At 45.1% G+C, this 16170-nt stretch overlaps 1 protein-coding gene across 1 annotated transcript in view; it reads right to left on the bottom strand.

The window, feature by feature from the left end:
- Positions 1–772: 772 nt before the first annotated feature.
- Actn2 (actinin alpha 2) overlaps positions 773–16170 on the bottom strand; it is a 58351-nt gene continuing 42953 nt past the window's right edge. The window contains exons 13-21 of the mRNA XM_047520302.1: positions 14990–15098; positions 13577–13717; positions 11914–12096; positions 9828–9962; positions 8763–8942; positions 7818–7964; positions 5207–5272; positions 4125–4283; positions 773–2946 (exon numbers count right to left, since the gene is read on the bottom strand). Coding sequence (XP_047376258.1) covers positions 2788–2946; positions 4125–4283; positions 5207–5272; positions 7818–7964; positions 8763–8942; positions 9828–9962; positions 11914–12096; positions 13577–13717; positions 14990–15098 — 1279 coding nt within the window. The 3' untranslated portion in view covers positions 773–2787. The remainder of the gene's footprint in view (positions 2947–4124; positions 4284–5206; positions 5273–7817; positions 7965–8762; positions 8943–9827; positions 9963–11913; positions 12097–13576; positions 13718–14989; positions 15099–16170) is intronic.

Here is a 16170-nt window from a genome sequence, read left to right as displayed (position 1 = left end):
GTCCACACATCATTTTCCTGAAGTCCTTCAGCTCGCCATATTTTCCTTTACTTCATTAATCATATTTGTGACAGTTGACTTAACATTAACCAATAATTTCAATGTCCAGACTTCTTCAGGGATGTTTTCTGTCAAATTCTTTATTTCCTGTGAATGGGTCATACTTCATCCTTTTGTGGGGGCGCTGCTGAAGATTTTACCCAGGAGCCACATCCCAAGCCCTTTTTGAGGACAGGGCCTCACTAAGTTGCTGAGGTTGGTCTTGACCTTGGGATCCTCCTGCATAGCTGGAATTACAGGTGTACACCAATGCAACAAGCTTCTAGTTCTTTAAGGGAGGTATATACTATATCAAATGAGTTTTTAAGTATAAAGGAAATTTTTAAAAATATTTTTATTAGTTGTTGATGAACCTTTATTTATTTATATGTGGTGCTGAGGATCAAATCCAGTGCCTCACACATGGTAAGCAAGTGCTCTACCACTAAGCCACAACCCAGCCCTGAAGGAAATTTGTTTGCAACATTACCCTATGTACATGTATGATTACACGGATGGTGTGAATCTACAGTGTACAACCATAGAAATGAAAAGTTGTACCCCATGTGTACAATGCATCAAAATGCAGTCTGTAAAAATAAAAATTTAAAAATCTGTTTGCATTAATCATAACACATGGTTATTCTTTGAAATAATAAAAACAGATTCTTTTCTTTTACAAATTTAGTTTAATTGATAACTCAACATCAGAAATAAAAATGACTTCTAAAAGGAGAATATAAACATGTTTATTATTTTTCAGTTTATTTCCTTTGTTCATTTATTAGCAGATAATATACTGATCCATTCTCATTGCTGAATGTTGTGAATTAGTTAGAAATTTGAGATGAGTTACTCACACCCACCTTAAACACAAGTCCCCCTGGTAAGTAGCCTCAAAGGAGAACAACTCCCAGTTTCTCCCTGATGTCTGTGGATGGAATATAGCACCTGCTTGAAATAAACCAGAGTCAAGAGCTGACCTGAACACCACCCCAAAAGCATCTACATAAAACCAAGGAGTCAAATAATTCAGGAATTTGGAAACAACCAATTACTTAATAATGGAACAAATGAATAAAATGAATAAAGGTCTAAGGTTCTAAATGGGCCAGTGTAATGAAAGTATCAGGTTACCAGACAGTTGAGAAAGGAAAGTATCACATTTCCAATTTCCCGCTGTGGGTAGAAGGCTGAAAACTCAGAGGAAATAGACTCAGTGATGGGCACCCTGCCCCTCTAGGAACACTTTAACTGCTGTTTGCAACGTTTTTGTTTGTTTATAACTCATTTCATGATTATTAAAGATCCAGATATAAAGAGTTCCTGCCCTATTCTCTGCAGGGGGTTAACAAAGTGGATCACAGCATGCTGCAGCTCCAACAGAAAAGTGAACCAACACTGAGAAAGGCACTGATGAAGGACAGAGACATTGACTGCAGGTGGTATCCGTGCCACAGACAAAGCCACACTCAGGACTTGCTGGGACACACCATCCATACTGGTGGTAACAGGTGGCAGACTGAACCTCTCATGCTCCCTGCAACACAAGGCAGCCTCCTGAACGCTAAGGAGCTGCTCTGCAGTGACAGAGGCCACTCTGCTGCAGCAGAGAGCTGGGCTCCTGCCAAGTCTTGCTCTCCCAACGGGCCACAGAGGTGGTCTAAGGAAGGCCTGCCTGGGGCACCAGAAGGCACCTTGTCTCTTGTTTAAAAGCAGCTTACACAAGGCTCCAGAGAACCCCTAGGAGCAAGCTCTGGAAAAGGCATGGGAATCTGGAAGCAATAGAGTTCTACAAGTCTCATTCTACCTAACGGCTCCATCTCTGTCTCTGGAACCGAACTGAGCCCCTATTTCCTCAGGTCCTTCTCTGGGGAATAAGTACTGCATTGGAACCCACCAATCAGACTATCTTTTCCTGAAGAGTGAAGCGATGACTATACATTCTGCTACAAAACTTTTGATTACTAATGATCTTCTGAGTAGTCTGTTTCCATTTCCTGACATTTAATTCAACTGAAGAGATGACGGTATCATTTACGCTTAAGTCAGACTAGTCTTTGGGTGAGTGAGAAAATAAAACACTAGGAAGTTCAAATATATTTTAGGGAGAATCACATATGCACGTTAGATACGAAGAATTCTTTTAAAAATATCAAACAGCTGGGTGCAATGGCGCACACCTGTAATCCCAGCAGCTTGGAAGGCTAAGGCAGGAGGATCGCAAGTTCACAGCCAGCCTAAGCAACTTAGCGAAGTCCTAAGTAACTTAGCTAGACCCTGTCTCCAAATAAAAGGGCCAAGGACATGGTTCAGTGGCAGCCCTGGGTTCAATCCCAAGTACAAAAAAAAAAGAAAAGAAAAAAAAAAAATCAAACATTTATCAATTCGTGACATCCGCCCTGCCACAATCATCTGGGGTATTTGGGATTTTCATTTTTCATTTCCTTCTATCCCTAGATCTTGCTAATTTCAAAGCACTCAATTTGCTTTATTTAGTCAAAGAAACAAACTAATTTGATACTTCATTACATTTAGCTAATGATCCAGAAATAGAGAGACCTACTTACGAAGCACACTATGTCATAAACTATCTATACTCCACTGCAGTCAGTTACCCTCCTGGCAAAGACCGAGATGCTGCTTAATTCTCTTAACTTATAAAGTTTGTCAAAGTTTTCAGGAAACAAACCATGACTTCAGCTTTTATTGCGTTCTGATGGGATCAATGATTACAGAACCCAGGCATCACAGATCGCTCTCCCCATAAAGCGCAGAAGAGAAGGCGGTGTAATCCAGGGCTCCAGGCACGCTGCCAGGGCCCGAGTACGGAGGCATCCTCTTGATGCAGTACTGGGCCTGATCCGGGGGTAGCTCTCGACGCAGCTCCTCCGCCAGGATGTATGGCTGGAAAAGACACACAGTGTTTGCAAAGTCCATCAAAGAAACACCAGAGCATAAGCAGTTTTAATACTTAAACATTTCCTGCATTTGTGATCTGAATTTCTTAACAGACAGGTAGATATAGTTGGGTTACATTATACACTGGTGAGAATGCAGGGGCACTTGACACAGTGGAATTGGTATAGTTACTTAAAAACAAAAAATGTATGTACTATGGGCTTTTAGAAAATGGAGTCATTTTCCTACTCGGTTTATTTAAAAACTGAAAATATACTGCCCCTGGAGAAAATGTCTCCACCACAAAATGATACTGACATTTAATGATGTGGTTCTTTTTAAAAATGTCAAACATCCATTGAGAAATAGGACAATTCTGGTAAACCAGACTGACCAGAAGACAAATAAAACACTGTAACTTACAGCAGGAGTTCCACAGGAGTTCGAGAAGCTTGTAGTTTACTGCCTCCTAAATCCTTTGCACCCTTCCTCCAAATCTTTTAAAATAAACCTATGATTTTTGAAATAGCTGATCCTGTCTGATTTTTATGGTAATAAACATGGTAGTACTCATGTGTTTTAATATCCTAACTTTCTTGCAGTGCTGTTTTCCCCTCCAAACCACATCACAGGGTAAAATAATCCTATCCACTAAATTTATGCATCCTAAGAAATTTTTATAATTTGGGGGGTGGGATTTAAAAGCTCTGAACTTTCAAATTCTTGCTTAGTTATAGGTTTGTCATCAGAGTCTTGCCCAAAAAGTCTGGCAACTTTTTTCTCTGGTGGATGGGCATGAAGTCAGGGTCCCCAGTCCTTAAGGAAAGATGTTATAGTTCTGCAACATCTAGATAGGATAGTGTCTTCTTTCTGAATCGCACCTATCAACCCAGAATGCCAAATGGGGTTGAACCAGTTAACACAAAAACACACCCCACTACCAAATGCACACCAACGTCCCTCTATAGAACTCGGCAGGAGGCCTGAGCACACGTGCCAGGGAAGGGACTTCTGTGCTTCCTCTGAGGTCCTCTCTGTGCTGCCTTCCAGAGTCAGTGCTGACATACCAGGGACACTGGTGTCAGAATGGTCTTTACGGGCAATCTGCTACTTTTTGTTTTTGTTCTCTGAAATGATGCAATGGATTATACTGTTAAAGTGGAAGGAGAGCCATCAATGCAGACCTTATCAGATGCCAGGATTCGGAAGGAGGCGATGACCTGCTCAGCGGTGTCTGTGTCAGCCGTTTCTCTAGTCATGAAGTCAATGAAGGACTGGAAGGTGACAGTGCCTTGTCCATTGGGATCAACCAAGGTCATAATGCGGGCAAATTCAGCTTCACCCTGAGGTCAAGTGGCAAAGAGATGATAAGAGGTGATAAGTTTGAAAATGTTAATCCTGCATTTTCTTTCAGTCTCTGGAAAGGATTCCCTTTAGGGTTACTGAGGTTTACTGTCATCAAATACATATATAAACGTTGCTATAGCATCAAGCCAGAAGCTCATGAATGCCAATGTTGGAATTTCTTCCTCCCTCTGACCCATGTTGCCTTCCCAGATCACAATACAATTGTCAAGGAGTAACTCAGGGAACGTTGGGTCTTCTCTCATGTTGCAAGTAAGAAAAGAAACATTGCTAAATAGGAAGGTGATTCAGAGATGGTGCTCATGACCTTATTTTAAACTTCTGGAGGGATTCAAAGCAAGTCATGTTTAGAATATGCATTAATGAGCAACAGAGAAGTGTAAGTACATTGGGACCATTACAGCCCCAGGAATTTTTTTTTTTTTTTGTATTGAGAATTGAACCCAGGGGCACTTTACCACTGACCTACATCCCCAGCCATTTTAATTTTTGAGACAGGGTCTCAGTATGTTGCTTAGGGCCTTGCTAAGTTGCTGAGGCTAGCTTTGAACTCGCAATCCTCCTGCTCAGTCTCCCAACTATTTGTAAATATAGGTGTGCACTACTATGCTCAGCTAGGGTGTAAATTGTATCAATAAAGCTGCTAAAAGTCACAAAGGAAGTCCATATTCTTGATTTCTTCACTAGGAAAAATCTGGCCTATTTTATGGAAAAAAATGTGTGTTTTGACTATGTAAAATTATTTTTATATAGCAACAGGGAGACCTTAAAAATATTCTGTGTAATGAAAATGGACCAATCCGAAAAGTTCTACATTACATTTAAGTGTGTCATTTCCTGTAATACAAACTCAAACTCAACAAAATATCAATTATTAATACAATTTCAACGTCTGGCTTACCAAGTCATAACCCATAGAAATGAGGCAGGCTCTGAAATCCTCATGGTCCATTAAGCCGTTCTTCCTCTGTTGGCAAAGAAAAGGAATCAGAGGCAAGAAGAGTAGCTCTGCATGACCAAGTAAGAAAGAGCTAGAAGGGAAGGCCACTCTGAACTCTGCCAAGATCACAACGGTCACCACTGACTTACAGTATGGATCTGACAACACAAGGATGGTATCAACAGTTCTTTAAAAGGAAGGGGAGGCATAAGAACTAGACAAAAATGAGACCAGAGTCAAGAAGGGAGCAAAGAACTAAACAGGAGCTTGGTACTGCCACCTAGTGATGATAGAACACACTGCAGATGTTCCAAGACAAGCTCTCAACGGCCCTGGTGAGACATGAGTTGTAAAATTCTCCCAAGATGAAATTGTTTTCTGAACAGCAACAACTGGAAAATTGACAGGCCCTTGGGCCACAATGCAGTGGCCACTCCATGTTGCACATTTGGCTTCTCCTGAAAATCCAACCAAGGCGTACAGGAAGCAGCATGCAAGATGGCCCTATGGCAACAACTTTTCCAGCCAAGGAAAGCCAGTCATGAAGGGTGACCAAGCACTACAGAAACTGGGAGCCAATTCAGAGCCCTGATGGGAGGAGAAGTGCACAGTTGCACTGGAGATGTGTGTTAGGGTCCTGAGGGGGCGGCTAACACCCGAGCATCAGTGTGCATTAAAGATAACACCTTTACTGGTCAAACCGCTTGTTAAATAGGGTATTTTCTGGAGCTTCTGTTCACCAAGGAAGCAGCCAAGTCCCCAAAACTGAGGTCAGGCCTTCTTTCTTTCAAGCATGGAAAGTCACAAGCCTGTTCTCAGGCCTGTACGCCTGGCCCTCACTGCCCTGCCTGCTCAGGACTGCTCTGCAGCCAAGCTCCTTCCCACAGAATGCCCTCCACCAACGTCCCTTCCTGTCCTCCTCTGGCTCTTGTACCTCTGTGAAACACAACACTTTCTCAAGACTGGAACGCTCTCCTCTTCCTCCTTGAACTATGGCTTGACAGGGATGACAGTTCTGTGGTGACTCCACAAGCCTCAGTTCTGAACCCTAGAACTGCACTCCTTTTGCAGGGGACCTCACTGCTGCAAAGCTTGGGAGCAACCCTTTCCCCATGCCCCCAGCTTGAATTTCCATGTCATTTAACCCTTTCCCTCTCCCTAGGGCCCCAATCCTGTCAAGTTACATCCCTCTCCTTCTCAGACCTGCCCATTTCCTCATTCCTACCACCCGTCCCTCACTTCTCCAAGAGCCTCCTGTTGCCCTCTGCTTGCTTCCTCTCCCCTCCCTCACGCCAGCCTGTCTTATCTCTCAGAGGTGAGGTCAGTCAGGTTTCTCTGAAGCACAGCTCTGGTCAGGGCACACCTGTGCTCTACCACCTTCAGTGGCTCCCTTACATCTAGGGAAGAATCCCTCCATGTGCATCCTCTGGACCTCGCCATTCCTAGCCTACTGTTAAATAAGATGAAGCAAAATGCATCTGTATCCCTGCCAGCTCTTCCCCACACTCCAAGCAAACTCTGCTTCCTTGTTTCTAAGACATGACTCCTTAGTGTTTAATACCACCAAACTTTTAAACTTGGCAAATTCTGCACTGTTCTCCTTTGGATTTTTTGTTCCAAGACTGTCTTATCACCTTGGATTCAAATCAATGTGCTTTTTTTCCTACAAGGCAATGCAGATGAGCAAGAAATGTCCTTCAGTAAGCCCAGTGGGTCTGCGCAGGGATGATGGTAAAGTGTTCCCCTCCACAAGGAAAAAAGACTTGGGCTTCAATGAATGCAGTCAGGTCAGAGTTAGAGCCCAGTTCTATACAATAAAGTGGTGCTCAAGTCTGACAAATGGCATCCTCCACCTCTGCACAGAATTCTTTACTTGTGCCTTTCAGCTTCCTCATCAGAAATCCAGTGTCTGAACTCTTCCTAGGTGCAGATTAGCCTGGCCTGGCCAGCAGGCATTTAAAAAACCATCAATAGGGCCCATACAAAGTAATAGGATATCCTTTTTAAAGCTATCTTTAGCAACTGGAATGTGGTCTTGAATGTTATTTTTAGCAATGTGATTAGTAAACTGGGAATTTTCTCATACTTAATTTTACTCAATATTATTAAAATAAAGATAATAGATAATATCTAATCTTTCATATGCCTTTACTATGAATATCATCACCATTTTGTGGGTCCACTTTCCTTATCATGAATCATCAGATGCTTTACCTACTAGTTACTCAGGAAAAGTACATCAGAATTTTGCATCCAAGTCGTTACAAAATGACAAAAATCCAACAACCACACATTGTTAAGGACACACTTCCACTGAGAACAAATAGGACTCTGATATTAACTACAAGTGCATTCATCAAGGGGCCTACAAGACGGGGCTCACAGTCTGCACCTCAGGTCACCACGAGCAACATCGGCTGTGCATACCTTGTTTTAGTGGCTATTTTCCTCAACCAGCTTCCCTGTAAACTTTTTGGGGTGTTAAGACTTAAGGTACTAGCATGCATGTTATTTCAGATACACTGTTTGGTGTCCACAGAATTGCCTTTCAAATAAGCAGAGAGTGCGGTACCCTGTCAAAGTGGTTGAAGGAGGCTCTGAACTCGTTCATCTGCTCCTGGGTGATGCCCTTTGCATCCCTTGTCAGGATCTGGGTCTCCACCTCGTTGATGGTTCTGGCGATGGTGGTCAGCAGCAACTCCCATCCAACACGAATGTGCTACCGGAGGAGAAAGGGAATGACAGGCTCTCGGTTTTCCTAGCAGGTCAACCTTGCTTCTTCATTTTCATGACAGGAGAGCTGACCCACAAGGAGATCAGTAGGGTCTGCTATAGACTTCTCTATGCTTTAAAAAAACAATCTACTTAAGAGGCTATAGTGGGAACTTTGGATTGTGCAGAGGGAAATGGGGCTGGAGGGGATGGGGGAAGGAAAGATAGTGGACTGAGACAGACATTATTGCCGTGTACTTGTATGATTACACGAATGGTGTGAATCTATATCGTGCACGACCACAGAAATGAAAAGCTTTACCCCATTTGTGTACAATTAATCAAAATGCAGTCTGCAAAAATAAAAGTCTATAGTGGGAAGTGCTCAGAAGTGAGATCGGTACTCTAGCAGTGACAACTGGAACTCTGGATTAAATAGGTGCTAAATAGCCTATTTGTCACTGAAGCTGTCTTCCCATTTACCAAGAAGCAGGATGAGCCCTGGGTTATACTTGCAGGCTCTCAGGGAGAACAAATTGGGCCAAACTGGTAGACATGGCAGCAGTCTAATTTCTGGCACCCTCTCCAAAGAGGCGTAATGAATCCACTGTGGTGACTGACGATGCTGCTGCTATTCCCTCGTGCTCCATGTAGTTCACAGAGCTTTTCCATAAGGCACCCGGAAAGGCTTAACACTGCCTGAGGTTCGCACTTGTAGAATTCAGCAGGAACAAGCACAGAAGTGCACCCAGAGCTCTCGAGTCACCGCCAGCAGCAGAAGCAGCCCAGCAGCCCGGCTGCTTACCTCCATCGTGTAGTTGGTGTGCTTGTTGTCGAAGACCAGGGCCTCCTGGATGAGCTGGTGGTCTCCCTCCAGCTTGTCGATGTTGTTCTTGTAGTTGATGATGTTGTGCTCGTACTGCTTCAGCTGATTCATCTGGTCTTCCAGCGCCCCCGTGATCTGGATGGAGCTCCGGGCAATCTCCTAGGGGAGGCCAAGTGGGCAGGCAGGGACGTGTGAGCAGGGCTGACCAGCAGCGCCGTGGGAGTCATCAGTCGTGAGGCATGAGATGCCACACCACGTCAGGCAGCAGCCGAGTCACTCGATGTCCCCAGACACAGTGGGAAGAGGGCAGGGTCACAGGATGGAACAAGGTCTGGTTCTGGTACACTTGGAGAATAGGGAAAGGTCTTGCAGAATCCACAGTGGAACAGCAAAGGGAGGAAACAGTGAGCCCTGCCAGCCTTCTCACAGTGCAAGCACACTCCCTGGGCCCAACTTCCTGGTCCCCCAGCAGGGGAGGCGGAGGCCAGCTGCCTGACAGAGCCACCACACAGATGTCAGACCCCTGGATACGCCCTACAGCAGGAGAGTTTCCTACATTTTAGATATTCTTTCCTTTAGGAAAAAGTTAACTTTTTATCACCGAAAGGGAGATGGAGAGAGAAATGTCTCCTGGCTGCTCTTGGTGATAAAATGAACCCAGATATCAACCCATTCACAGACCACTCTTCCTGGAATGTTCTGAAAACAGGAAGTATGTCTGAGTCTTTGTTGTCCTCCTTAAGCTGGAGGGTTTAAAATTCAGCTTCTGCAGAAGCCAAAAACTGAGAAAGAGCTTCATGGCTGTTTTAATGACACAGTAAGTATCCAACAGTGAGAAGCTCCTTGTCCTCCTCATTGGACCCCTCCACACTCCCAACTGTGCCCAGGCACAGAATCCACAATAACCCAAGGGCTGGAAAGAATAAGCCCCATGTGACAACAGCATGAGTGGGGCAAGCAGAATCCAGAGCACAGGAGGCACAGCTCTGTCACCAAGGGATTGGCTTCCAGGCCTGTGGGCAGCTTGGGAAGGGTGTGACCTACCTCCATCTTGTTCTGGATCCAGGGCCCAATGGCATTGGCCTGGGCAGCAAACTGGCGCCGCAGGCGCTCATTAGCATGCTGGCGAGCCAGTTCCTCCTGCAGGGACTGATCCCGGATGGGCACCAGCTGCTTCACCTGTCAGGATTCAAGGACAAAAGGGGTGAGTAGTCAGCTTTGGTCCCCTAGGAATGGCTGCAGGGTAACAGTCCAAGGGGTTGGGATGGAAGTGGAGAGAGAGGGAGTGTGGGGAAGATGGAAGCTCGGAAAGGAGAAGTGGGGTAGGGGTAAGGAGAGGGCGGGAAGTGGGAGTCCCTCCTTCTGAGGGACTAGCTGTGACTGTCACCTAGGAACGCCAGTGACTGCTGCAAGGCTTGCAGAGTTGAAGGGTACTGAAGAGCCTGCATCAGGGATACGCCATCCCTCCTACCAGGAGAGCTCCTCCTGCAGCACCACCCCAGGGGGGCCAGGTCTACGAGGCAGCAGAGTTGTGAACTTGGATGAGGGGAGAACTGACACCTCTATTTTTACTCTGATTCAAAGCTGGCATTTTCTTCTGTTCTGCAGGTGTGCAGCAAATCCACAGCAGCACCTAGCCATCCCTGAGATGATCGCTACAGAAAGCACAGAACTCCAAACACAAGCTGCTGCTGTCTCTGATAAATCTACGTGCCCTCGGCTCTACTCTAAGATCTTCAGCGGTCATGAGATCTTGATTTGAATGTGTTAGTGAAGAGGCACATGCGTTACTGTATCCCAACTTTAAAAATATCCTAATAACTACATCTCAGTGTAATTCGCTTCCTGTGTAGTCCTACATATTTTATGCCTTTGTAAACATCATCATCAAGGGGATCTATAGGCTTCGCCAGCCTGTGGAAGTGATCCATGACACAGGTGAGCAAGGAAGCCCCGCTGGGCCTCCATGGCGAGGGCACCTGGTGCACACGCCTGTGCACTGCTTCGTAAGGCTAGGCCCCAGTGCTCTCTGAAGAGACAGGAAAACTTCTGCAGAATTTTTTTTGTTTCAAGCCCTCAAATAAATCTTTCTTCCTCTATAATTGTGCTGGTCAGATTACTTAGTCACAGCAGCAAAACAGCTGACTGAAACAGCTGGGGATGTGGTTCAGTGGTAGAGTGCTTGCCTAGCATACAAGAGGCCCTGGGGTTCCATCCCTAGTGCCAAAACACAGAACATAAAAACCTCTCGTGCAATGACTATCTGACATGGACACTGGCCTCCTTTCCATGCCATTTCCCCTTTTGGCACTGCTGGTAACTAACCTGTGGCATGTCTTCTTACAGCCAGCCACCTCAAATTCAGCAGTAAAGTTATTCCTTACAGACTATGTGTTAGCATAGTGAGATGACAAGCAGTGTTATAATTTACACTGAAAATAAGTTTCTCTTAAAAATGAGACAAAAAGGCTGGGCACAGAGCTATACACATGAGATCCCATCGACTCAGGAGGACTGCAAGTTCAAGGCCAGCCTCAGCAACTTAGGGGGACCCTGACTCAAAATAAAAAATAAACAGGGCTGCAGATGTGACTCAGTGATAAAGCACTTGGCTCAATCCAGTACAGAAAAAAGAAAAACAAAAAGTAACAAAAGGGCTGAAAATTATTCCACTTTGGCTATAAACTTGTGAACAATTTTTCCAAAATTAAAGGCAATGAAAGTTAGTAGAAATACTGTGTCCCGCAGACATAGTTTTCTAAGTGACTTTTTAAATTTAAAACTCACACACATTTGGGATATGTCTCAGTCTAAAAATTCTATAGTGAATTACTATGGGCAAGCCGATTTCTCCAAATATTCAGCTGGCAGTTTAGGAATGAGTTTCCTAACAGCAGTAGTATCACAACCTATACTGATTTTGCCAAAATTTATAATATTTCCCTCAAAGAAAGTAATCCCAACTTTCTTTACCCAAGAACCACAGAAGCTGCCAAATGGCATTCCGAGTGTGACATTCCACCTGTGAAATTTTGGGATGAAGGAAAATCCTGCCTGCACTGCCAGAAGACATTGGCCTAAGTGCCCAAGGTCTGGCCTCTCCCCTCAATCCTGGCTTCCAGCCACCCACCTTGTCCCACTTGGTGCGGATCTCATCCATGGTGACAGTACTGTACGGGTTGCTGGAGCTAATCCTGATGTTGTAGCTCTGAATCACCTTCTCCACCTCATTCTGGATGGCCATGATGGACTGCCGCTCCCCGTCGGCCTCGGGCAGCGTGGCCTTGAACTGCTCGTGGGCAGTGATCAAACTCTGTGCCAGGGAACAAGTGGGAAACCCAGCTTACTGTCATTTCACAGGCTTTGATGCTCCCACAAGCGGTGTCTGTACATCACCTGCAGGCACCTCTGGGGAAAAACAAATTCTGCATGCTTTACAAAAGCTCTGCCTGGAGTCAAGGTCCTCAAAGAAGGAAGGAAGACTCCACCATGATGATTTAGTTAATGGTTATTTGCCTCGTCTTCAAAAAATAACTGTTTTCTTTTTCAAAACATTGTGTATGCCTTCATTATTTTGGGGCCCAGCGATTGTTGAGGTCTTACTGTCTGCTGATGGAAGAGAACTCACCTGCCCTTTCTAGTGACAGTTTTTCCTCTCAGTCCTGTACTTAGCATTTGCTACCTTATTTATAATTCAAGACAACAGAACATCTCTGCTCCTCAGAGCAGAGGGAAGTCCTCAGAACTCAGCTCTTACCCAGAAGGCTCCGTACAACCTCCACAAATCAAACTTGTTCTTCGATGCTACCGGGTAAGCTGAGGACCTCTGAGTTTTGTGTCCACACCCTGCTGCCCCAGGGGCCTGGCATGAAGCCACGTCTTGCTTTAGGTCCTGCAGCACATCAGCTGCCAGCAGGCTCTCACTTAACAGAACATGACTCATGAAGCAGAGGTAAAGGTCTCGCCTACTCCAAAGATAAATGATTTCAGCAATTAGCCAGTGCTTTGCAAAGTGCACAGGAGAAACACCACCAAAGCCCCTTTCAGATGCTGCAATGTTCAAGGAAGACACTTGCTCCTTGGCTCCTGATGTGGCCATGTCCCCGTAAGCCCTCAGAGGTTGAAAACACCCTAAGCTGAAAACGCACTTAGCACACTGACCCATCATTGCCTAGCCCACCGCATGCTGCCAAGAGTCTGTGGCTTCCTCTAGTGATGACAGGGCCAACCGGAAGCGGCCACCACCCAGCAACACAAGAGGACACTGCCTATCCCTAGCCCAGGAAAAGAAGAAAGTCACAATGTAAAGCCGGCACATGGGTCACCTTTGCACAAAGCTGAAAGACCCTGCGCTGAGCCATCTGACATCAGCGGCCACGTGAAACTCCCCTGACACCCAGGGTCTACCCTTCTAGCCTGCTCTTGGTCAGGGAGGTGGGAGCTCAAATTTGACCTCCTGGGTTTCTGTTCTGCTGGGATTCTTTCTGAAGACATTCCTATCTTACAGAAAAGGAATTACAAAAGTATTCCTAAACTAAGGTTCAAAGGGTAATTTACTTGAGCTTTCCAGTACACTTTTTAGTTAAAAAAATAAATATACACATAAAATTATATGCATATATGAATAAATAAATAATGGCTGGGGGTGTAGCCCAGTGGTACTACAGTAGTGGGCTAACATACATGAAACTCCGAGTTCAATCTCTAGTGCTAAAAATAAATAGATAAACAGATGACTGAGTAGGTAAATAGAGAAGACCACCTCCAATGCAGTAAGAGTGGGGTCTGGTCACCTGTATCTCCTCGATGCTGTGCACAATAAACATATCTTGCAGGTCCTCCATAGCACCCTCCATCCAGTTGTTGAAAGGAGCAGCTCTCTTGGCGAACTCTAGGTGCAGCTGATCAATGGTTTCTAGCAATTTCTCAGTTCTCTGAAGAGCAGTTAAATGGAAGGAAGTGTTATCATAGATTAAATTGGGGGAAAAAACCCTCTGATGTACAGACAAAAGTAAACATGTATCCCTCAATAATAATGTGTCAGCTGACATTTAGCACATATCTACAAAAGATTAACCAACACTCAAATAGTTAGGCTGAGCCCTACGGGCCTTGCAAAGGATTCAATAACATCCAGAGCAGCCTCGGTTTTAAAGCATCCCAGAGTACTCTACTACATACTAGATTTTGGAAAACTGAGAATCTATACACAGTATTCATAATTTGCTTTCAGTTGAAGCAGGACTTGATAAATTAAGAGGCTTGATTCTCCAACTGTGGGGTAACAGGAAGCTCAGGGCACCCTCTGCATCACAGTCAATAGCGTGCAGGGAAGCAACGTGACTCTTTCAAAGTCACCTACCAAGGGAGGGCAGAAGGGACTAGCTTGGTGATCGCAATCCTCATTTGGGATGAAATGCTCACCTCTGTGGGTTTATGAGAGCACAGAGTTTTTCAGTTCAGAGAGAAATGCTGTGCTGTTCTGCATGGTGGAGCTGATGAGGAGCAGACAGGGAAAGCAAGCCGTCCCCGGGAGCCGCCCACAGTCAGACTCACCTTCTCTCCTACTCTAAAGTGTCTGCTCTGTACTGTACGTGCCTGGCCCTTCCTCCCTCTCAACATTCTCTCTAGGCTGACATGTAACATCCAGCTGGCACACTGGAAGCTTGATACCACATATCTATATTTCATTAGAGTCAAGGGGAAAAGTTCGAAACCTGGAAAGCTGCCCCTTTCCTTCAGGTGGCAGGAGTCCTCACGGTGGAAGATGTTGCTCTTAGGTCCACTGAACCTGCAACCTACTGTCCTTTATCCCCATCCTGCACACAAAGAAGCCCAAATGCACCCCATTCTGTTTCCCATCAATTTTTCCTCAAACATCCGTTGGGGCCATTTTCTCTCTGCTTATCTCAAGTTGGGTTCTTCCTGATTTCCTGTCAGCTTATGCATACAGAAGACCTTTAGGAAATTCACTGTTAATCACTACTTGACACCAAGTGGGCTTATATCATCATCCCCCGCACTTCTTAAAAACTTCAAGAGCATACACAAAGCTACCAACCTCCCATGTTCCTATCTCCCACCTTCTGTATTTCCTTCAGAGAATCCACTCATCACAATCTGCTTAGATTTAAACACACAAGGCCACAGAGAAACAGACAATACCAGCGACTTCTAGTCTACAGGTGACTTAAGTAAGACTTCACCTCCAAGGCCTCTCTCCTCTTCTGAGTGAGGGTCCCCAATCTGTCCCACTGGTCACAAATTTTCTGGCACCGATCATTGACATTCACGGCGTCATGATAGTCCAGTTCACTAGGAGAGTTAAAATCAACACAGATTAGTTTTTCTAGGTGATAAGAAGGGAAATGGGGTGCTAAGCAGACAAGGATGTTTTAAATAAAAAGACCTGGTAAGAGAACTGGCAGGGCATTTCAGGGTTTTATTGACTGTCCCCACTATGAACATCACTCTTAGGACAATTGTAAGAATTAGTAAAACTTTTATGCTGGTCAACAAATTTCTAAACTGAAAGAATGCTGTCCTCATAATGCCACTGGTTAGCTTCCTCCTCCCTTGTTTTCTCTGAGGCCCCGAGAGCATGATTCTTACATGGAAACTCTAAGTGAAATCAACTCTCTGCCCCAAGGCCAATCCTGCAGGTCACCATAGTGGTGGTGACTAGAACATCGCACTCAGTCAAGGGGAAGGAGGTATCTGCTTGCACTGCGGTGTCCTTGGTTCATCAGGAAGGGCACGAGCTCACTACCGAGCGAAGCATCCTGTCCCAGAGGATGCTGAGACTTTACCTAGCACAGAGGGACTTCTAAAAGGGGGCAGGACAGAGGCCTTCCACATAGGGACCATGAGGTTCTGGTCACTAATCCAATGAGCCAGAACGAAATGACTTCTTGCTAAATGCTAACCTTTCCCAGCTAGAGCCGGGATCATGAGGTGAAGTGACTGGAACTGACCACTGAAGAAAAGCTTGACTAGAAAGTTAACCTCACATCTTCAGGGATAACACTTTGAATTCTCTACAAAACCTCATCACCTTTAGTTAAGATGAAAGCAAGTATCACGGAAATGTAAAGACATTCAGGAGACGTCCTCAGGAGTCCAGGGGGAGGCAAGGTTGAGAGTCCCCTCCCTCCCTGCCCAGTCCATGTCCTAGAGACTCAAGCCTACTTCTTTTCTGATCTTATGAAGGCAGAGGTGGTTCACTGCTGTTTCTCCTGGAGCGTCAGCTCACACTTGCTAAATCTGCTGCTACTGCTACTGAGCAGAGGCAATGCCTATGCTTGCTAGGTACTGTGTTCTTCCACAATCTCTGAGTGTTCTTCGGTAGAAAGAAGTTCTCTGTTACCTTATTAAAGCCTGTCCCGTT

This window comes from Sciurus carolinensis, chromosome 12, assembly GCF_902686445.1.
Source record: "Sciurus carolinensis chromosome 12, mSciCar1.2, whole genome shotgun sequence".
Taxonomy (NCBI): Eukaryota; Metazoa; Chordata; class Mammalia; order Rodentia; family Sciuridae; genus Sciurus; species Sciurus carolinensis.
Note: the sequence above shows the minus strand (reverse complement) of the source record. Positions and strands in the feature narration are given on the sequence as shown.